This window comes from Schistocerca nitens, chromosome 5, assembly GCF_023898315.1.
Source record: "Schistocerca nitens isolate TAMUIC-IGC-003100 chromosome 5, iqSchNite1.1, whole genome shotgun sequence".
Taxonomy (NCBI): Eukaryota; Metazoa; Arthropoda; class Insecta; order Orthoptera; family Acrididae; genus Schistocerca; species Schistocerca nitens.
In genome coordinates this window covers 733,766,655-733,789,857 of record NC_064618.1, presented here as the reverse complement: position 1 = coordinate 733,789,857, position 23,203 = coordinate 733,766,655, and the positions used below count along the sequence as shown (strand labels likewise).

Here is a 23,203-nt window from a genome sequence, read left to right as displayed (position 1 = left end):
CCAGACAGTGATCTGCCAGGCAGCAGTCCCACTGTGGCACGAAACGGACCGTCTGTGATACAGGAAGATACATCGGCAGTGGTGGGCTCTCTGGAACAGACCCCGCTGTGTGCAGCTGCAGCAGGTTGAAGTAACGGGACGTCTGCCTGTCAAGAGTGCAGACGACTGCCTAGTTTGTGTCACGAAATCCTATTTGCCTATATCATATGTCACTCTGATTTGTTCTCTGTTATACCACATAGTTCTGATTTATTGCTAAAAACTTCTTTCCTGCTTTTTAGTAGATGCATGATGCTCTACTTTGGTCTGTGTCGCATGCTGTGTTCTACTGTTCTTACTGCTCACTTCTTGCCAGAAATTCCTCGCTCTTTCAGTGTCCCTCCTCCTCACCCTTGATGGTGATTTATGTTTCTTACAAAGACGGCACTTGATGTGTCATTAGTCCTCATTGCTTGCGCCTACCCACAATCCGTTCTTCCCCCCAGGGGATCCACAACTCTTTTGTGGATAAGTGCGTAGCGAGCACGGGACCCCAAGCTGATGTGGCCTTCCTTCCTTTCCGGGCTGCATACCTTCCCTTTCCGCATCCTTCCCCATCCCCCATCTTCGTCCCCCCCCCCCCTTCACCTCTGGCTCTTTCTTTCCCTCCTTTCTCCCCCTCTGGGGTTATGGTTTGTGCCTACGTCCGGAGACGGACGCTTGTAAATATACTACATTCTTTGCCTTCCTTGCTTGTAAGTCTTCATCCTTCCTTTGTCCTTCTCTTTTCCTTACCTCTTCTCTCTACCCTTTTCTCCGCTGCGGCGTTTGAGACCTCTCTTCTTTCCTTTCCCTTTCTCTTTCTTCCTCCCTGTGCGTGTCTGGAGGCCAACCCACGCACTTCCATGCGTAGCTGGTGACGGGGTAACGCGTAATTCCCCGCCCCGGGTAGACAGGTAGGACACGTACGTACCCCCTGGTAATGGCCAGGCCCAGGGAGGGGTGATTACCCGAGCTGATACCTTCCGAAAGTGCCGATTGGTCCCTCCGTCCGTTTGTCGGGAGGTGTGACCTGAGGTGTGAACAATCACCTAAGGCGGGAGTGCCCTCAGAGAGGGCCCCCACAAGGGAGGAGCGCGCTATCGGAGACGCCGGTAATCATGGGGGATTCTTCCGCAATGGTTTCCTCACCTTCCACTATGTCTGCTCACAAACGTAAGTTCACTGAGTCTCAACCACAGTCAGTTCTTCCATCGTTGCCACAGTTCCTTGTTGTTTCTCGGTCTGACGAAGGTCACGACTTCTCCACGGTCAACCCTTTCATTATTCAGAAAGGTGTCGACGCAATTGCAGGTCCAGTAAAGTCTTGTTCCAGATTACGGAATGGCACTCTGTTGTTAGAAACAGTCAGTGCCCTCCAGGCCCAAAAATTGCTGCGTACCTCACTACTACACACTTTCCCTGTCCGGTGGAACCGCACCGTACCTTAAATTCCTCGCGTGGAGTCGTTTATACACGCTCCCTCGATGGACTGTCTGACAAAGAAATTCAGCACTACCTGTCTGACCAGGGTGTAACGGCTGTTCATAGGGTTATGGAAAGGGTTGACACGAACATCATTCCAACCCGCACTGTCTTCTTGACATTTGACAAAGTTCAACTCCCATCGAAAATCAGAGCAGGCTATGAGATAATTTCCGTTCGCCCTTATGTCCCAAACCCTACGCGTTGCTATCGGTGTCAGCGGTTCAATCACACCAGCCAGTCCTGTTCCAATCCGGCCAAATGTGTTACGTGTGGCAAGGATGCCCATGAGGGTGCTTGTCCACCTCCATCCCCTCGCTGCATCAACTGTATGGGTGACCACGCTGCTTCCTCTCGAGATTGTCCCGTTTTTAAGGACGAAAAGCTCATCCAGGAAATTAGAGTAAAGGAAAAGGTGTCGACCTTTGCTGCTCGCAAATTATTCGCCAGTCGACAGCCCACCGTGCCTCAGAAAGGAAAATACAGTGCTGTCCTTGCTTCTCATCGGCCAACAAAGGAGGCGGCCACGCAGACATGCGACCTCACCTTTAGTGCCACGGTCGTCAGATCGGCCAGCACAAAGATCGCCCGTTCAACCTCACCACTTTCGCCTGCCCACTCTCTGGCTCACCCTTCGTCGAGTTCTGCTAAATCTCGAGCCCAAAAGTCAGACACCAAGACTTCGAAAAAAGAGCATACTCGTGAAGAGTTTTTACGTACGGCAACTTCCCAACCATCGGTTCCTCCTTCCTCTAAACATCATACTTCCAAGAAGGCTGCAAAGAAACCCAGTTCCTCTCCTTCTCCGCCAAGGCGTGTCCCATCTACTGCACCATCTGGCGGAAATCGCCCTCGGCCGTCTTCTGTGTCGCCGAGGCGCACTGCTGGCGGCCGATCAACCGGCCGGTCGCTGGTGGCAGGAGCTGCTCCTGACCAACCTATGGATCAGGATCTTCTGCCTTCGGCTGAATGCCATTCCATGCTGTCAGTCGCAAGCTCTGAGCAGTCATTGAGTTGACAGCAACTTTGGTCACATTCCTCCATTTTCTGTTCATCCTATGTCCATTATCCACTGGAATATCAGCGGCATTCGAGCCAATCGGGATGAATTGTCAATCCTCTTACGATCCTTCTCGCTGGTCATCTTCTGTCTTCAGGAAACAAAGCTGCGTCCCGATGACCGCTTTGTTCTCCCTCATTTTCAGCCTGTCCGATATGATCTCCCCTCTGTTGAAGGCACTCCAGCACATGGAGGACTCATGATTCTTCTCCATGAAACTCTCCATTATCACCCAATCCATTTAAATACTTCCTTCCAAGCTGTCGCCGTCCGTCTTTCCCTTTCCGGATACACGTTCTCTCTTTGTACTGTATACATTCCATCGTCCACACCAATGGCACGAGCTGATCTCCTTCATCTTCTTGGTCAGCTTCCACCCACATATTTGCTGGTTGGGGACTTCAATGCCCACCACCCGCTTTGGGGATCTCCACATCCTTGTCCATGTGGCTCATTATTGCTAGACGTCTTCCACCAAGCAGATCTAGTTTGCCTCAACACTGGGGTCCCTACGTTTTTGTCTGCCTCCACGACAAATTTATCTCATTTGGACCTTGCGGTCGGTACTGTTCCGCTAGCTCGGCACTTCGAATGGTTCGCCCTTGATGATACACACTTGAGTGACCACTTTCCATGTGTCCTTAGACTGCAGCCTCAACAGCCATATATGCGCCCGCGATGCTGGAAGTTTGCCCAAGCTGATTGGACACTTTTTTTCGTCTCTAGCGACATTCGATGACCGTCACTTTCCCAGCGTTGACGATGAGGTCACACATATTACCGACGTTATTCTTACAGCTGCGGAACATTCAATACCACGCACCTCCGAATTGCCCCGGCGCCCCCCAGTTCCTTGGTGGAACGAGGCATGCCGTGATGCACTACGTGAGCGGCGACGTGCTCTCCGCGTTTTCCGCCACCATCCTACTTTGGCCAACTGTATCCACTATAAGCAGCTCCGAGCGCGATGCCGTCGAGTCATCCGCAATAGCAAGAAGGCAAGCTGGAAATTCTTTATTAGCTCATTTAACACCTTCACTCCCTCCTCGGAAATTTGGAGTCGGCTTCGACGGTTCTCAGGCGCGCCTAGTTTCTCCCCGGTCTCTGGGCTCACTGTCGCGCATGACACATTAGTGGACCCCATCGCAATTTCTAACTCGTTGGGTCAGCACTTTGCCGAGATTTCGAGCTCTTCAAATTACCCGCCAGCGTTTCTCCCGAAGAAATGTGCAGCGGAAGTGCGACATCTTGCTTTCTCCTCTCAAAATCGCGAAAGCTACAATACTGTTTTCTCCTTGCGGGAACTCCAACATGCACTCTCTTCTTCTCGCTCCTCCGCCCCAGGACCGGATGGTATCCACGTCCAAATGTTGCTGCATTTATCAACCCATAGTCTGCGTTACCTCCTTCGCCTTTATAATCGAATTTGGACCGACAGTACTTTTCCCAGACGATGGCGGGAAGCTATCGTCGTTCCTGTTCCGAAACCTGGAAAGGACAAACATCTCCCCTCTAGCTATCGCCCCATTTCTCTCACGAGTAGTGTCTGTAAGGTTTTGGAGCGTATGGTGAATTACCGTTTAGCGTGGTGGCTGGAATCCCGTAGTCTTTTAACACCTGCCCAATGCGGATTCCGAAAGCATCGTTCTGCAGTTGACCATCTTGTTGCTCTCTCCACTTATATCATGAACAATTTTCTCCGGAAACGCCAAACGGTAGCAATATTTTTTGATCTGGAGAGAGCATACGATACCTGTTGGAGGACAGGCATCCTCCGCACACTGTTCTCTTGGGGCTTTCGAGGCCGGCTGCCCCTTTTTCTTCGCGAATTTATGGCAGAGCGCACATTTAGGGTGCGGGTGAACACCACTCTCTCCCGCACTTTCTCCCAAGAAAACGGGGTACCCCAGGGCTCCGTGCTGAGTGTTGTATTGTTTGCCATCGCTATAAATCCAATTATGGGTTGTCTCCTTCCTGATGTCTCGGGCTCCCTCTTTGTGGATGATTTTGTGATCTACTACAGCTCTCAACGGACCAGCCTTCTTGAACGACGTCTTCAAGGATGTCTCGATCGCCTCCACTCTTGGAGCATCGAAACAGGCTTCCGTTTCTCTCCCAGTAAGACCGTTTGTGTTAATTTTTGGCGACGTAAGGAGTTTCTTCCACCCTCCTTACGTCTAGGACCTGTCAACCTTCCGTTTTCAGACGTCGCTAAATTCTTGGGTCTTATGTTTGACAGAAAACTGTTTGACAGAAAACTGTGCTAGTCCTCCCATGTTTCCTATCTTTCGGCTCGCTGTCTGCGATCGCTTAACACCCTCCGTGTCCTGAATGGTACCTCCTGGGGAGCGGACCGAGTGGTCCTTCTCCGCCTCTATCGTGCCTTAGTGCGCTTGAAATTGGATTATGGAAGCATAGTCTACTCCTCTGCTCGGCCGTCTATTCTTCGGCGTCTCGACTCTATCCACCACCGTGGATTACGTTTAGCGTCTGGAGCTTTTTACACTAGCCCTGTGGAAAGCCTTTAAGCTGAGACTGCTGAACCTCCGCTGTCCAATCGGCGAGCAGTCCTTCTAAGTCGTTATGCTAGCCATCTGTCTTCCATGCCTGCTAATCCAGCCCATGACCTTTTTTTCGACGCCTCCTTTGATGTAGGGTATGCAGGCCGCTCCTCCTCCCTACTACCCCCGGGAGTCCGCTTCTGTCAACTGCTCCATTCTCTTTCCTTCCGCTTTCCTAAAACCTTCTTGCAAACTTGGGGTACAGCACCGCCTTGGCTCCGTCCCCGGATCTGCCTGCTCCGTGACCTTTGTCGATTTCCCAAGGATGGTACCCCTACACTTGTTTATCGTCGGACATTTGCTGCTCTATGTGCACAAATGACGGACGCCACATTTATTTACACCGACGGCTCGAAAACATCGTTAGGTGTAGGGAGTGCCTATATTGTTGGCGACACCCCAAATCAATTTCGGCTTCCCGACCAGTGTTCGGTGTATGCTGCGGAGCTTTACGCTGTTCTCCAGGCTGTCCACTACATCTGCCGCCATCGGCGGATACAGTACGTTATCTGCTCAGATTCTCTCAGCTCTCTCCTCAGTCTCCAAGCTCTTTACCCTGTGCACCCTCTGGTCCACCGGATTCAGGACTGTCTGCACTTGCTCTCGGTGGCGTTCCTCTGGCTCCCGGGACACGCTGGTATCTGTGGGAATGAGGCGGCCGATATAGCGGCCAAGGCTGCAGTCTCTGTTCCTCGGCCAGCTATTCAGTCGCTTCCCTTCACCGATCTACGGAGCGGTTTATGTCGCAAAGTTGCTCATTTATGGCATGCGCATTGGTCAACACTCCCCCATAATAAATTGCGGGAAGTGAAAGCCCTTCCTTGCGCTTGGACCTCTTCCTCCCGAACGCGTCGTCGGGAGGAGGTGATTTTAGCTAGACTCCGGATAGGGCACTGTCTTTTTAGCCATCGACATCTTTTAAGCGGCGATCCTCCCCCACTCTGTCCCCACTGCTCTCAGCTGTGGACGGTAAGACACCTTTTAATTGAATGCCCCTATTTTAATCCGTTACGCTCCCGTCTACAGCTATCGCCTGATCTCTCGTCGATTTTAGCAGATGACACGCGCTCAGCCGACCGCGTTCTCCAGTTTATTAGTGACAGTGAAATGACGTCAGTCATTTGAAGCCTTTTTTGGGGACAACCAACCCCTTTCTGTAGTGGATTTTTAAGCATTCCTTCTGCTTTTAGTTTCTCCAATTTCATGACTTTGTTCCCATTGCTGCTGGTTTTCAATTTCGGTTTTTTACTGTTTCCTAAGTCACGGGCTGGGCGCTAATGACCATAGAAGTTTTGCGCCCAAAAAAAAAAAAAAAAACCGTTCTTAAAATCTGCCTTGTTAGGAGGGTTTGATATGTGTGACATTCATTTCTGTTCCCTGTGCATTTTTTACCCCTATATTTACGTGGCACACATACTGCCGCTCGTTTGATTTTATTACAGCTTTTTCTGATATGACCTTCTTCCCCACAATGTCCACAAATTACTACTTCTTTATTTCAATGTCTTGCCAAATACCCAAGGTCTTGGCATTGAACACACTGCCCCACTGCTAGATAGTCTTTCACTGAAACTGAACGAAACCCAAGATATACTTTTTGTCACTTCATGAGAGCTGTTCTAACCTCAGGGCTCACTTCAGTAATTTGATGGACCAGTTTTCTTCCACTTAGTCCTGTCCTGAATTGTACTGTAAAGCCAGTTTGGAAGCTTTCCTTAGTTAAATCATCTTCAAGGTTCTGCATGAATATTGTGTCTTTTAGTGCCTTTGCATCTGTGTCCTCTGGGAAGTCATATGGTAACATTAAAGGTCTCTCCGCTTTCTAAATAGAAACAAAGAAACTCACCCTGATCGAATCCAGTGTCCTGCCTCATCAGAAGGCAATGTAAGGCATAGTCACTGGCTTGTTGCACCGTCAGCCGGTAATGGATCTGATAATGATAAACGAGAGAGGGAGAGAGCCCACCGCTTGAAAACGATGCACTGCCTTGTCCGACATGGAAGCGGAAGGGTTAAAAAGAGCTACTAAAAGCTTATGATTCATGATTAAATGGAACTTAGAACTATACAAGGGGACATGAAATTTCTTGAGGGTGAACACAGTCACTAAAGCCTCCTTTTCAATCTGAGAATATCCCTGCTGATAGGGAATTAGTCTCAGAAGTGTAAGCAATGGGTTGTTCAGACGTGTCAGCGTGTTTGTATGCCAGCACCGCACTAAGCCCATTCTGAGAGGCATCTGTAGCCATCTGAAATGCTGACCCGGCTGCAAAGTGGTCAGACATGGGGCCAATTGAAGCTTAGATTTAAGCAAAGTGACCACTTGGTCACAAGCTGGGGGACCAGAAAAAAAACACACATAAATTCACTTCCAGAAACTGAGCAACAGACGATGCAATCGGATAAAAACTTACAGTAGTGTGCTACATTATTGAGAAACACCTGCAGTTCCTTAATGGAGATCGGCCACGGCAAGGCAACAATTGTCAACATGGCGATGCAACGGTGTGACCCCTGTACAGGTAACCTCAAAACTTAGGTACCCAGTTGACTGCTGAAAAAATTGAGATTTGGCAAGATTGCACTTGAGACCCACAGATTGCAAAACAGAAAATGACGGGTGGAGATTTCGAAGGTGGTCTTCAGTGGAAGAACTCAAAACAGTGATATCGTCGAGGTAATTGACGCATCTGGGCACAGGGGCTGTCAGCTGTTCTAAAAAACACTGAAAAATTGTGGGCATACTAGTGATACCAAAAGGCAAGTTTTGATATTATTTATAGGCCGAAAGGTGTATTGACGACGAGAAGACGTCTAGTGGCCTCATCCAAGGGGAGCTGGAGGTACTCTGCTGGCAAATCAATCTTGGAAAAGTAGTGGCTACCTGGGAATTTTGTGAGCAGCTTGTCATGGTGGGGCAAAGGATATGTGTCTATCACGGACTGTGCATTAATCATGAAACTCAGGTTGCCACAGAGGTGAAGCTTACTCTTTGGCTTCTTAACAGTGACCACTGGTGTAGCCCATTCACTGGAAGAAATAGGCTGAATTACATTGAGTGATGTCAAACGGTCTAATTTGGCCTTGACACAGTCACTCAAAGCAACAGGCACCTGCCATGCCCAAAATAATAAATGAGAGTGGGCAAGCTCTTTCATGTCACTTGTTTTAGAGTGTTGGTGAGAGCCTGCTGTTGTTCAAAGAAACTTGCTGCTGGGCAATGATACATTGGAGTATTTCTTCCATCGGGATGTTTGCCTGGTGACTTAGCACTGACACTAACATGCGTAGAAAATGTAACCCTCACTTGTCACCAAGTTTGCCATAGCAAGAACAAAATTGATTTATGGGACATAGTATTTTATGAAGCAACATGTAAGGTACAGTGAAGTACAAGTTATGTTTAGCTCTGAACACATTGACTGAACAACAGTAACACAGGTTAGAGAGTAGGTCGAGCACTCATTTGCGATCACTTAAATAATACTGTTTCGCTGACGGCTCACCAGAGCGCGCCACTGGGACTGACCCAGGTGGCCTTTATAAGCGAGCTTGTGGACTGTATGGACGCATGATCTCTGAAATCACGTGCATCAAGAGTGTACATTAGTGTGTTTTGTATATATGTGAGAAAGAAATGGAACGAAAATACTTAATAACTACATAAAATCATGTTTGTATATTCCCATCACATCTCCTTATGTCATCAGACTATCGCATCATGCTATGAATTGTCCAATATCAGTTGTATGTTTGTGCACCACCATGTGCATGTCTTGTACAAAAATGATTCAAAGGACAAAATAAATGAACAAATAAACAAAAGAGTCTGCCAGCTCAGTTTCTTCAGCATTTCAGCGACACGGTCTACTGTTTGAACAAACCTGTGACCATCTGTGCTGCCCTTCTCTGTATACATGCAGTATCCCCTGTTCTTCCAATTTTGTTCAGATCCTACGCACTTGGGAAGTATTCTAGAATGGGTGATGTGAGTGATTTGTAAGCAATCTCCTTTTCGGACTGATTGCATTTCCAAGTAGTCCAGTGGGGTCATTTATAACTGAAGAACATGAAAAATGAATGGCTATGAATAGGTACAATCACTATTGAGAACACTGTGAAGGAATGTGACAGAAAAACTCAGCACTTTTTACCTTCGAACAATTGGCATCTCTAAGTTACGTTATTTGTAGAGCACTGTATCTGCTTGATGTAACCCTGTGAGCAGCATTTGATCCCTAGCAGTCACTTTGTATGTGGTGTGGAAGCATACGGCTATCATGTTTTGGACTCACCCTCATGTGAGCATGCACTTGCTGAGTGTGGTATGACAGGCAAGTGGCCCTGCCACATGGCTGAGGAAATGTGGACTCTGTACTGATTCATGACAACATAATGGCCCAGCAAGTGGTGAGCCTAGACGTGTTGACTTTATTTACAAAAGTAACAATAGCAGATGTTTTGGAGTTGCTGGCTGGCTATTTTTCCCCAGCCATTACCAAACTTTTTTAAAATATGTCTTGACAGCCTCTTGCTTTCTATATATTGCAAATTATTACATAATGACTGATACTACAGCTATGGCCACCATTATTGCCAGTTGTTGCAAATTTCTTCATTGAAGGTTTTGAAGATCAGGCTGTACATTCTGCTCCTCTACGTCCAACTTGTTTTTATAGGTATGTGGACAAGCCTCATAGAATGGAGGCATTTCTTCAGTAATCACATGAAAGGCATACATCCAAACACCAAATTTTCAATGTAAGTGGAAACGGAAGGCAGATTGTCGTTTTTGGATGTGTTGATTGAATGTTAATTGGATGGATGCCTGGGTCATTGTATACTTAAGCTATCTCACCCAGATCATTATTTAAATAGGCACAACTTCCCCCATACAGCTCAAAAGCGTTCTGTCCTGAGCACTTTGTTTTACAGTGCGCAGTTTCAGACCATGATCATTTGGGATCTGTATTGGGCCACCTAAAGAATGTGTTCAGAAGAAAAAGGTACAAACCACATCAAATTAGAGCTGCATTTGTTGGTAAATAAAGCGCAGACCTACCCGGCCAATGGAAGAAGACCAACCACAGCACTCATTCCATTGTGTTGAGTGATCTTGAGCACAATTGGATACATACTATGTAAATATGGTATTAGACCAGTTTTATAACGTCTGTGAGATCCAAAAGATTTGCTGAATCCAATGAGAATGAGTCTGTATTTCATAATAGCTGGCATGTACTATGTGGATGTAGCAAAAATTACATAGGACAGACAATCCGTATTGTAGCCAAGTTCTGTGCTGAACATAAATGGCACATCAAGTACAGAAATCTTGAGAGAGTAGCAATACTGGAACATAGTCTTATGGAAGGGTTCGAGATCAACTGTAAGGAAATGAAGGCCCTCTCGTGTGCGGCAAGTTACTGGGATTCTATAATGAAATAGAAATTCACATGTGCAATAACAATTGGTGGAGCTTCAGCTGCCCGAGACTGTGATTGTGTGTGTGTGTGTGTGTGTGTGTGTGTGTGTGTGTGTGTGTGTGTGTGTGTGTGAGTGAGGGGAGAGGGGGGGGGGGGAAGTTGTCTATTTTTGACAAAGGCCCTGTTGGCTGGAAGCTGATTTTGTAGCAGTCTTTTCGTTGTGCCTATCTGCAACTCAATGTCTCCGCTATATGGTGAGTAGTCACTATCCTAACCATAATATTGTTACATTCCATCCTGAATTTTCCATTGTTTGATTTCAGTAACAATTTTTAGTAAAGATGGTGGTTATAATCTGAGTGGTGCCTGGGGACATGAACTTGAGCCATCAAAGAAATGCAGCCAAAACCCATGACTTTTAAGGGAGGAGGCTATGTGGGGGATTGTCTCCATTCACATTTCATCCTACAATCACACTGGTGGGGGAGGGGACCAGCTATATTACTGATTTCCTGCTTTTGTGTGTGCGAATCCAGCCACAAGCCAGAATGCCACTCTAAAAGGTACACACTTTCTTCTCAGATGTCTGTCATCTCCTGATGAAGAACATGGTGTTAATCTTTGAAGTCTTGAGTTTTAACTCCGATTTGATGTATCTGAACACTGAGAAAATTTTATACAAGGATGCCACCACGAAGAACTTAAATTTCAATGTAATGTATTTTGAGAAAAGCATGCAAGCCATTTATGATGAATTGTATCAATTTGAAGCCAATAATGGTACTTTTTCAATAAAGTAAACCAAAACCTGTGGCTTGTTGCTGTACACCATCAACAATTTATATCGCATAACTGATATGGTCTCCAGTCTTACCTTTATTTGACAAAATTGCATTATTCTGTTGTTGCTTTCATTGTCTAAAGAAATGAATTTATTTTGCAGATTTTTTTCTGATAATATGGATCCACTTGATGGTGACCCACTGTTGGTAAGTGTACATCATCCTCTATTTTCTGTTTCATCAATGTAACAAAATACTGATTTATATCCTCACAGATAAATCACATAGCATGCAGCAATGGTTGGAAGTCTCTCACTTTTAATTATTTGCATTTGAAAAGCAGATTCATTATGTATGTTTAATTCATCCACATGTGGAAAATGTAACAAAAATAGATTACTTTTATAAATAGCTGTATTGTACACACACACACACACACACACACACACACACACACACACACACACACACACACACACAGACAAAAAAGTAAAGCATAATTATCATACCCTCACTTCCTAATGGGTGATATATGGTGCTATAGCTCATGTCATGAAGCATTTGCTCTGCCCAGTTTGAACCACAACTGATCTTTAAGAGCAGAGTTTGCCATTTTTACATTTATATGCTGTTACATTAACCTTTAGGTTTTTTTTTTAATGTAAAACAGTTTCAGATTATGTGGTGTACAGAACTGTGGCACAACAATTTAAACAATGTTAGTCTTTTGGGGGTTTCAGAAAGAGTCTGCTTTTCTACAAGGGGCGTTCAAAAAGAAACGAGCCGGAGGCATAATTACAGAAACCAGTACCTGTATGTTATAAGTATTGACCCTGGCTGTTGAGACATTTGTCCCACTGTGACCAGAGGTGCCGAATGGCTGTCTCTTAAAATTCCTGGGGCTACGATGTGAACCAGTTCCGCATGTACAGTTGGACGTCGTCGTCCACATGAGTGAGTGCAGGAAAGGTTATGCTGATATTCATCTTTGAACAAGATGGCACCCTTCTGATTTACTTCCTGCAGCACGGGACAACAGTGAATGAATGCCTAGTGTTACTCGCAAACCTTGATCGCTGTTTGGCAAGCGATCAAATCAAAACCACCAAGCAATCTCACCCGTGGGGTTATTCTGCTCCACGATAATGCAAAGCCTCATACGGCCAACACAGTCGCGGCATTCCTGCAGAAATTCAAATGGGATGTTCTCGGCCACCCTCCATACAGTCTGGACCTCTCTCCCTGTAATTACGCCATTTTTGGTCCCCTTAATAAGGCTCTGAGGGGCAAACGATTCACCTCGGACGACGATGTCCAGTTGTACGTGCGGAACATGTTCACATCACAGCCCCGGGAATTTTATGAGACAGACATTCGCTGCCTTGTGTCACTGTGGGACAAGTGTCTCAATGGCTAGGTTTAATACTTCTAAAATACAGGTACTGGTTTCTGTAATTATGCCTCTGGCACGTTTCTTTTTGAGCGCCCCTTATAGTACAGAGTTAGTCTCATTGGGAAGAAACAAGGTTGAAATCCTTGTCTCATAGTCTAGATTTACCTTTCCTTTGGTTTCCATAAATCAGGTATGATTTATTCTGAATACTTCCTTTATCATTTTCACATCAGTCACCCCCCCTCCCCAATCTTGATCCGGCTCAGTTACAGCTCTCCCTGTAGTGTCCTTGCTATTGACAAGTCATTTCCTATAGAGTGGCACTGGCTAAAAATATATTTGCAATAAATTGCTTAATTAGTAAATTCGTCAGTAATACTTGTGTACTGTCTACTGCCTAAAATTACGTAAATTCTGAACTGCACAAACAGAGTAATAGAAACAAAGATCAGTTTCATCTCGTAAGTCATAGAACTGTAGTGTATCAAAGAAACCTACTGTATGTAGGACTGGTGCTTGCCAGTGCACTGTTGATTTCAGTCATGTTTCCCCATTGCAAAATTTAGAGCCAACCTAAAAAGAATATTGTTTGTAATTGGGACTAATATCTAGATAAGCACCTCAGCTTTGCACTGATAAAAAAATTATAGAGGCTTTATAAGTGTGTATTAGTATTATTTAACATAATCACTCAATATTTAGTTTTTGTTTTCATTTGCTTAGTAAAATAAATAATTTAAAAATATGTTTTGGCTGCTGAGTTTGAAAATACACTACTGGCCATTAAAATTGCTACACCGAGTAGAAATGCAGATGATAAACGGGTATTCATTGAACAAATATATTGTACTAGAACTGACATGTGATTACATTTTCACGCAATTTAGGTGCATAGATCCTGAGAAATCAGTAACCAGAACAACCACCTCTGGCTGTAATAACAGCCTTGATACGCCTGGGCATTGAGTCAAACAGAGCTTTGATGGCGTATACAGGTACAGCTGCCCATGCGGCTTCAACACGATACCACAGTTGATCAAGAGTAGTGACTGGTGTATTGTTGCCAGTTGCTCGGCCACCATTCACCAGACATTTTCAATTGGTGAGAGATCTGGAGAATGTGCTGGCCAGGGCAGCAGTCGAATATTTTCTGTATCCAGAAAGGCCCGTACAGGACCTGCAACATGCATTATCCTGCTGAAATGTAGTGTTTCACAGGGATCGAATGAAGGGTAGAGCCACGGGTCGTAACACATGTGAAATGTAACCTCCACTGTTCAAAGTGCTGTCAATGTGAACAAGAAGTGACAGTGATGTTTAACCAATGGCACCCCATACCATCACGCCGGGTGATACGCTATTATGGCGATGACGAATACACGCTTCCAATGTGTGTTCAGCGCGTTGTCGCCAAACACGGATCGACCATCATGATGCTGTAAACAGAACCTGGATTCATCTGAAAAAATGACGTTTTACCATTCGTGCACCCAGGTTCGTCGTTGAGGACACCATCGCAGGTGCTCCTGTCTGTGATACAGTGTCAAGGGTAACCGCAGCGATGGTCTCAGATCTGATAGTCCTTACTGCTGCAAACATCATCTAACTGTTCGTGCAGATGGTTGTTGTCTTGCAAACGTCCCCATCTGTTGACTCAGGGATCGAGACGTGGCTGCACGATCCGTTACAGCCATGCGGATAAGATGCCTGTCATCTCGACTGCTAATGACACGAGGCCATTGGGATCCAGCACGGCGTTCCATATTACCCTCCTGAACCCACCGATTCCATATTCTGCTAACATTCATTGGCTCTCGACCAACGCGTGCAGCAATGTCGCGATACGATAAAACTGCAATCGCGATAGGCTACAATCCGACCTTTATCAAAGTCGTAAACGTGATGGTACGCATTTCTCCTCCTTACACGAGGCATCACAATAACGTTTCACCAGGCAACGCTGGTCAACTGCTGTTTGTGTATGAGAAATCGGTTGGAAACTTCCCTCATGTCAGCATGTTGTAGGTGTCGCCACCAGCGCCAACCTTGTGTGAATGCTCTGAAAAGCTAATCATTTGCATATCACAGCATCTTCTTCCTGTCGGTTAAATTTCGCATCTGTAGCATGTCATCTTCGTGGTGTAGCAATTTTAATGGCCATTAGTGTATTTTTGTTATGTGCATACCTTACTGTATCAAACTTCTCCATATGTCTATGTAGACAGTGAATCTAAAATTCTCAATAGTGAAAAATGCATGCAAATATCAAACTGTTTGCTTGTTAAATAAAAAACTTTATTACAAGGTGTTGTTATGCATGAGCAATTTACTCCCACAACATTTATAACTTTATGGTGCCAAATTCTATTTTTTAACACAGTCTTGAAATATGTACACCATAATTGTTCACTGCTCATTTACACATAAGTGTGAAATTGAAGGTTCAGTTCTTAATTTTGCTCATCTGCCTTTGTCATTACATTAACATAGTTCTTGACAGTTCAGATAGTACGCCAGTGTGGTATACTTCACATAGGCTTTACCACTACTAGCGACTTAGTCTGTACTCTCATGAATTCACAGTCTGAGCCCTGCTCTCCCGGGTTTATAGTCTCACCCTTTGGCAGCAATGCGTCACTTAGTGATTTTAGTGATTTGCTAGAGAATTCTACAATAATTAGTGATACATAAGAGAGAATGACAAAGGTAACTGACCTGGATGTGTAGGACTATTTACTTAATGTACCCAATGTTTGGTGTCCTTGTATTTCTGCAAAACACAAGGTGCTACTTTTTTATTTTGTAATGATACAATAATTTTATGTTCAGTAAAAATTTCCTGAATAGAACTTTGAAGTATTACAAGGTAGTAAAATGGGTGGTATCTTGAAATGGTGTGTTAATTAATTAAAATGTTTGAATTACATAACTCTGAGATAATCATGAATAATTAGTTTACAAAGCTAAGTAAGTTGTTGGTTTTTAGTTTAAACACATGTATTTTTGCATAGTATTGAAATTACCATATCTTCCAATCCTGATATCTCCAGAACTAATGGCCTTATGTGAAAATAATTACACCAAAATGTTCATGGTTGGAGGCACTACATCTGTAATAATGAGAATATTAAATCCTTTACCGAATGTAGAAGTTGATAAATTTGTGTACACCTTCAGTAAAATCATGATTCTATATTTATGATAACAGAATCGCTGCAGATTAAAAACTGAATCCTAAACATTATTTACTAACTGCTCCTTTAACAAATTGTTTCTTCTCAAAATAAGTATATCCCCAGTAAAGGAAATCTCCATATGTACTGTAAAAGTATCTGTTTTTGTATGCAGTAATTATTAGTGATGACCTTCACTTTAACATATTTGTAAAAATATCTCCCATCAAGTTTTATGGAATTTCCAAATTTCAGTGACCATGAGTCTGTAGGTAGCAGTGCCAAATCCACAAAGTAATCACAGTACTTTCATTAATCTGTACTGACAGTGCAGTAAACTGAGAGGAAGGGATCATCGTGATCATCATTTCTTCTTCTTCTTCTTCTTCTTCTTCTTCTTCATCATCACTATTCACCATTTGGCTTCTGCTGCTATATAAATGCTTTCTTCACTTTCATCCATGCATTATTGTCTTAAGTTTCGCACATCCATGTCACTCCTGCATGTTTTCTAATTTCATCTACCCACCTATTGTTAGGTAATCTTCTCAGTCTATTCTTATTTCTTGGAATCGAGTGAAGAAAGTCTTTGGCTCATTGATAATGGCTCATGGCCCATTGATCATCCATCATCTGACTATCTAATCACCTCACCTCAATTTCATTTTCACTACAATCATAAAATCATCATTCACTACAGTTTGTTCTCTGATCCTTATATCTATTATTCCTTCTCTCCTAATAATTCTCAACGTGCAACTGTCCATGTTCACAGAGCAAACCTATAGTTTTTGAGTGGTTATAATCTAAAAAGTCCATGTCATCCAGGCTGTAACTCGAATCTGGTAATGCAAACCACATGCAGCCTCCCCCTGTTTAGTATGACACAGTCCCTCATTGAGACAATTTGCTTTCTGTTTTTCTTGTTTGGCTCTGCCAGAACTCAGTTTTGTAGGGTATTGCTTTGCCTGTGGAGAATCCCTCATGAAAAGTAAACTGAAAGGCAGTTGACAAGTTCTGTTTAGAAAATGAGTCAGTATTCTGTCATAACCCATCTTCTCAAAAAAAGACTGGAATGAGTGAAATGAGTCGGTAATTACAGATGGTTTTCTTATCTCCAGTTTCATAAATTGGAGTTTCTAATACATATTTAAGTCTTTCAAGAAGTCTGCACATTGATCAACTGCAAACATAGATTAGAGATAGCCTTAACAAGTCGGTATAAAATATTAAAACTACAATAGAAACACTATCATAGCCTACAGAATTACTATTTTTTAGTAATGTGATGAATTTTGTAAGCCCATTAGAGGTTGTATTTTTGAAACCGTAAGCACTGCATGTAGTGTTTGCTGGAGTAAATCTCTTGCATCTTTACTTGGTTGCCTATTGGTGTGTTGGTACCATAATTATTTGCTGCAAACTCAATTACATTAACGTAGCTACTTTTGTTTGTTTCTTGTTTGATAATTTTTCAAATAGTTTTCGTCCCACCTCAATTATTTCTGTCAAGACAGCCACCTCCTGGCACATTCCCTTTCTTCATACTCAAATAGCTTTACACACTTCATGTGGCACTATTTCCAGAATGTTATTGTTTGCTTATTTAGTTGTGTTCTCATTTATTTCTTGATCTGTGCAACTTTTAATGAAATCTTATGTCTCTGTTGTTTGTCTCGTCTGCTGTCTTCGCTCATCAAATGTGACATTTTCTTTGTACTTTTACTATTTTTAATTGATCCCATATAAAATTTTAATTGTATCTCTTCACGTCCTCTCACAGATATGTTTCAGAATCATTTAGTTTATATTAAAATCACTCATTACCAACTGATAGTGGGATTTTCTTTTGTTTGGAAGTTTCTATAACAATGTCATTGGAATCTAAACATGTTGGTGCATATCTTTATTCGCCATTGGCATTAGAATTAGTGGGTCCCTTTCATTGTGGTGCGTTACTTTCCAAAACGTATCCCCATTTCCCCCATGAAGGAGGAACAAACAATTCTGAAAGCTAAGAATAGTTTTTATCTGTTTTTACATTTATGTGTTTGTCTCAGTGATACTGGAATTTCACCTCCTGAAGTTTGGTAATCCCTTGTAATTTTACCATATACTACATGAGTTATTTATAATACTAGTGTAATTATATACATCATCTCGTGTATGTTTAATAGTTTCCCTCATGTTTTCACTTTAGGACGAGCTGATGAAGGCTGAGGTTTTTCCCTTGTTGTGGGATGACTTTAAGTGATTGATATATTGTGAGATGCCAAGTCTTGACTCATTCCCATGTAATGACAGGTACCTTCTTTTCTGAATATCCCGGTCACCATCTTGTTTTCTCTTGAAGTTGTCATTCTGCTCTTTAGTGCCATGTATTTAACTGCTGACTTCATTTCTGATTGTAGAAGGGCGAGGACTGTAAGAATGCTACCTTAAAATAACTCACAAAAAAAACTGTTTCCATAATTCATCTATATTCAAATAATTTGTCACCTCACGCAAAAACTGATAATAAACGAAGCTTTTCAGACATCCATGTTGATACGTGATGCTTCAGTGCTTCACCAAAACCATAAGTTTGTACTTAACTCTCGATTGCCTTGCATAGATTCTACATACCACATTCATTTTTCTTTAGTGCTTGACCATTGTCGAAAGGTCCCTTTCTTCTTTAAAGTCCACGGCACCCCCAATGCACAACTGCAGAGTGCAAGAGGCTCCTCACTGGTTAGTCCAAATTACACGTCTGTCATCACTTGCTGTGCTGTGCTCACAGTTTTCTTTCTCGTATCATAAATTCCAGCATACCTGGGTACAGTAGATGCTCTTTACTATACTGCTAATGAAAGTCACGTTTTTCACACACCCATCTTTCATTGGTCCAGTAAAAGGAAAGTGAAATGCGTTACCATGATTTATGGCAACATATATCACCACAAAGATCATGTCAACATTAAGAGAGATGATTATTTTTCCTCCCAATTTAAGAGCACATGTTTATATATTGGGCACATGCAGTTAAACCATTTTAAATGATAAAAAGTACATAATAATGGTGGTCATTGGTAGAATATGAGAAGTCTTGTATTCATGTTATTTTAATTAAAGAATGTTTTTTCTCGTTTTAAGTATTTACCATGGTTTTATCCTTATATATGCTGACGAGTAGGAGAATGCTACTCTAGTGTTGTCCCTGATGGTTTCTTCAGATATTTTCCCTATGACAGTTTACACTTTTCATGTGCCAGAAGTGTGTACAATCTTTGAAGCATGAAAGACTTGGGGGAATATTGATACAAGTTTGTACGAGGGCTATCCACAAAGTACATTACGTTTTGGAATTAAAAATAAAGTATTGGAAATTTTTTTTATTGTATACAGATGAAAGCCACACTTAAATCGCATTCGGGAGGACGACGGTTCAATCCCGCGTCCGGCCATCCTGATTTAGGTTTTCCGTGATTTCCCTAAATCACTCCAGGCAAATGCCGGGACGGTTCCTCTGAAAGGGCACGGCCGACTTCCTTCCCCATCCTTCCCTAATCCGATGAGACCGATGACCACGCTGTCTGGTCTCCTTCCCCAAACCAACCAACCCCCCCACACTTAAATACTACTTTTCTACATAGTTGCCATTTAAATTAAGGCACTTATCGTAGCGATGGACGAGCTTGGAAATTCCTTCGTCGTAAGATTCGTCCGCCTGCGCGTTCAGCCACGTGGTTACCTCTTCTTGAAGCTGTGCGTCGTCATCAAAACGCTGCATAGCCAACCACTTCTTAATTGCTGGGAATAAGTGGAAGTTGCTTGGTGCCAAGTCGGGACTGTACGGCGGATGAGGAAACAACTCCTCCCACTTAAAAGATTCGAGAACTTCACGAGTGGCATTTGCCGTGTGGGCCCGGACGTTGTCGTGAATCAGCAAGATCTTTGAGCCCAACTTTCCCCTGCGCTTGTTTTGTATTGCTCTTCTGAGGTTGTGCAGAGTTTGGCAATACCTTTGAGAGTTTATTGCAGTGCCTCTTTCCAGGAAATCCACAAAAATCACACCTTTTCTGTCCCAAAAGAGGTAACCACGTGGCTGAAGGCGCAGGCGGCCGAATTTTACGACGAAGGAATTTCAAAGCTCGTCCATCGCTACGATAAGTGCCTTAATTTAAATGGCAACTGTATATAATAAAAAAAATTTCCAATACTTTATTTATCTTTAATTCAAAAACGTAATGTACTTTGTGGATTGCCCTCATATCTTGTGTGTGTCTGTGTACAATGCTGGTGTTGTGAAATAGTCTCCCCATAGCTCCAAATCTGTGACTCATTGTTAAAAACAATATATTTGTGAAGATCTGTAAAAAAGCATGATTCAAAAATTCTGAGGATTTTGATAAATGATATTTATTATTTAAAAATGAAATGATGAACATATAATAGAACTACTACAATACTTATTTACAGTGAACACGTTACTGCACTGATGATGCAGACGTTAGCTTGTACTTTACACACACACACACACACACACACACACACACACACACACACACACACAATGATTCTACTGAGAAATTCATCAAAGGAGTAGAAGGAGTTGGCCACCATAAATCATTTAGGCTTCTCATAAACTGAATTTGGCAATAGAAACCTGAATTTCATTGGTTGTTAGCCGGCCGCGGTGGTCTTGTGGTTCTAGGCGCGCAGTCCGGAACCGCGCGACTGCTACGGTCGTAGGTTCGAATCCTGCCTCGGGCATGGATGTATGTGGTGTCCTTAGGTTAGATAGGTTTAAGTAATTCTAAGTTCTATGGGACTGATGACCACAGCTATTAAGTCCCATAGTGCTCAGAGCCATTTCATTGGTTGTTAAGCTTTTTATGGCTGCTGCAAGTTATTGAAGATGTATGTTCCTCAATAATGCACACCTTTTTGTGCAAGAGTAAGTGACTTTAAATCCTTGTGAAGATTATTATTATTTCTGGTATTGATTCCATGAATTGAGCTGTTGGTTTGAAAAAGTGATATATTTTTAATGACAAATTTCATTAAGAAATAAATATATTGGGAAGCAGTAATTAGTATCCTTAGTTCCCTAAACAGGCCTCTGGAGGATGTTCTTGAGTTCGCACCACATATAACTCCTGTTGCATGTTTTTGGGCACGGAAAACTTTAGCTTGGCTCGATGAATTACCCCAAAAAATAATACTATATGGCATTATGGAGTGAAAATAAGCTTTTTCATTTTTATATCCCCTATGCCTGACAGAATTTGCATTGCAAATAGAGATTTGCTTAGACACTTCAGCAGCTCGGTTGTGTGCTTCTGCCAGTTGAATTTATTATCAAGCTGTAATCCAAGAATTTAACACTGTCCACTTCTTCTATCTGCTTGTCATCGTATGTTAGGCATATGCTCATGGTACATCCTTGGAAGTTCTGAACTGCGTGTAGTATGTTTTTTTTCAAAGTTTAGTGACAAAGAATTGCCTAGGAACCAGTGATTAATGTCCACAAATATTTTATTAACCGATCTTTCTAAGACTACACTTGATTTGTGGTTTATTGAAATGTTTGTATCATCGGCAAACAAAACAAACTTGGCATCTGGTAATGTTACTGATGAAAGGTCATTGATATACACGAGAAAAGGTAAGGGTCCTAAGATGGAACCTTGTGGGACCCCCACATGTAATTAGTTCCCAGTTGGATGATGCCTGATAGCTTAATACAGGTCTCTTTCCTAATAACACCCTTTGTTTCCTTCCAGAGATATAAGATTTGAACCATTTTGTAGCATTTCCTGTTACACCTTATTCTAATTTACTTAAAAGGATATTGTGATTTACACAGTCAAATACCTTTGACAGATCACAAACTATACCAGTTGCCTGCAATTTTTTGTCTAATGAATTAAGTACATTTTCACTGGAAGTGAAGATAGCCTTCTCAATGTCAGAAAAGAGAGCCTTCTCAATGTCAGAACACTTTAGAAATCCGAACTGCAACTTTGATATTATGTTATTTGTGATAAGATGGTTATAAAGCCGATTGTACATTACCTTTTCTAAAATTTTTGAGAATTCTGGCAAAAGTGGAATTGGACGGAAATTTGATGCTATTTCTTTATCTCCCTTCTTAAATTCAGCATATTTCAACCATTCAGGAAATATTCCACTGATAAATGACTGGTTACACAGATAGCTTAATATGTTACTTAACTCAGAATCACATTCTTTAATTAACTTTGTTGATATTTCATCATACCCACTAGATGTTTTTGATTTTAAAGATTTTATGATGGACATTACTTCTGTTGGAGTAGTGAAGGTCAAATTCATATTATGGAAGTTACTTGAAATGTCTGGTCTGAGGTATCCCATGACAGCATCTACAGAACCTGACGACCCTATCTTTTCAGTGACAGTTCTGTAACACTATACACATCTGTCACCAATGTATCATTTACTGTTAATGCTATTTGCTCCTCTTCATGTCTGGTTCTACCAGTCTCCTCCTTCACTATATCCCATATTGTCTATATTTTGTTACCTGATATGACTATCTTTTCTTTGTAATATATTTGCTTTGATGTCCATATTACAGTCTTTAATATTTTACAGTATTTCTTGTAATGTGCTATAGCCTCAACATCAGAACTGTTTCGGAGTGACAATGTAGTATTCTTTTTGTTTTGTAAGATACCTCTAATTCTTGAGTAATTGATGGCTTCTTTGTAGACTTTGCTCTAACCTTGGTTAGTTTTGGGGGAAAACAGTGTTCAAATAAGGTAAGCACTTTATTAGCAAAAGTGTTAAATTTTTCAACCATGCCATGAGCACTGTAAACATCACTCCGGTGATTCTCTGAGGAGCATCCTAAAAATAATCAATTTTTGGCTTATTGATTACTCTCTTGAGTTCAGATTTTATATCCTGTTCAGTTAACATTTAATGGAAGGAACTGCATGTCATGGGCTGAGATGCCATTGACTATTGGTTTTGTAATATAATTTTCTTCATTAGACTTGTTTATAAAGATATTATCAGTGGTTGTTTGTGAGCAATTGGCTACCCTAGTTGGGAACTTTATAGTGAGAGTTAAGTTGAATGATACTGTTACTAACTCAAATAAGTTCTTGTTGGGAGAGTCTTCAAGGAAATCTACATTGAAGTCACCAGCAACCACTATTTCTTTGTTTTTGGTTGTTAAATGGGCCATTACAGCTTCAAGGTGGTTTATGAATAGATTAAAGTTACCTGCAAGTGCTCGATATACACTTAATATTATGAAGGATTTTTTGTGAA

General features: G+C 42.4%; 1 protein-coding gene across 3 annotated transcripts in view; it reads left to right on the top strand.

Annotated features, from left to right (window-relative positions):
- LOC126260137 (cellular tumor antigen p53-like) overlaps nt 1–23,203 on the top strand; it is a 165,865-nt gene that overhangs the window by 25,561 nt on the left and 117,101 nt on the right. For all 3 annotated transcript variants that reach the window (XM_049957386.1, XM_049957387.1, XM_049957388.1), the window contains exon 3: nt 11,494–11,539. In XM_049957386.1, coding sequence (XP_049813343.1) covers nt 11,494–11,539 — 46 coding nt within the window. The remainder of the gene's footprint in view (nt 1–11,493; nt 11,540–23,203) is intronic.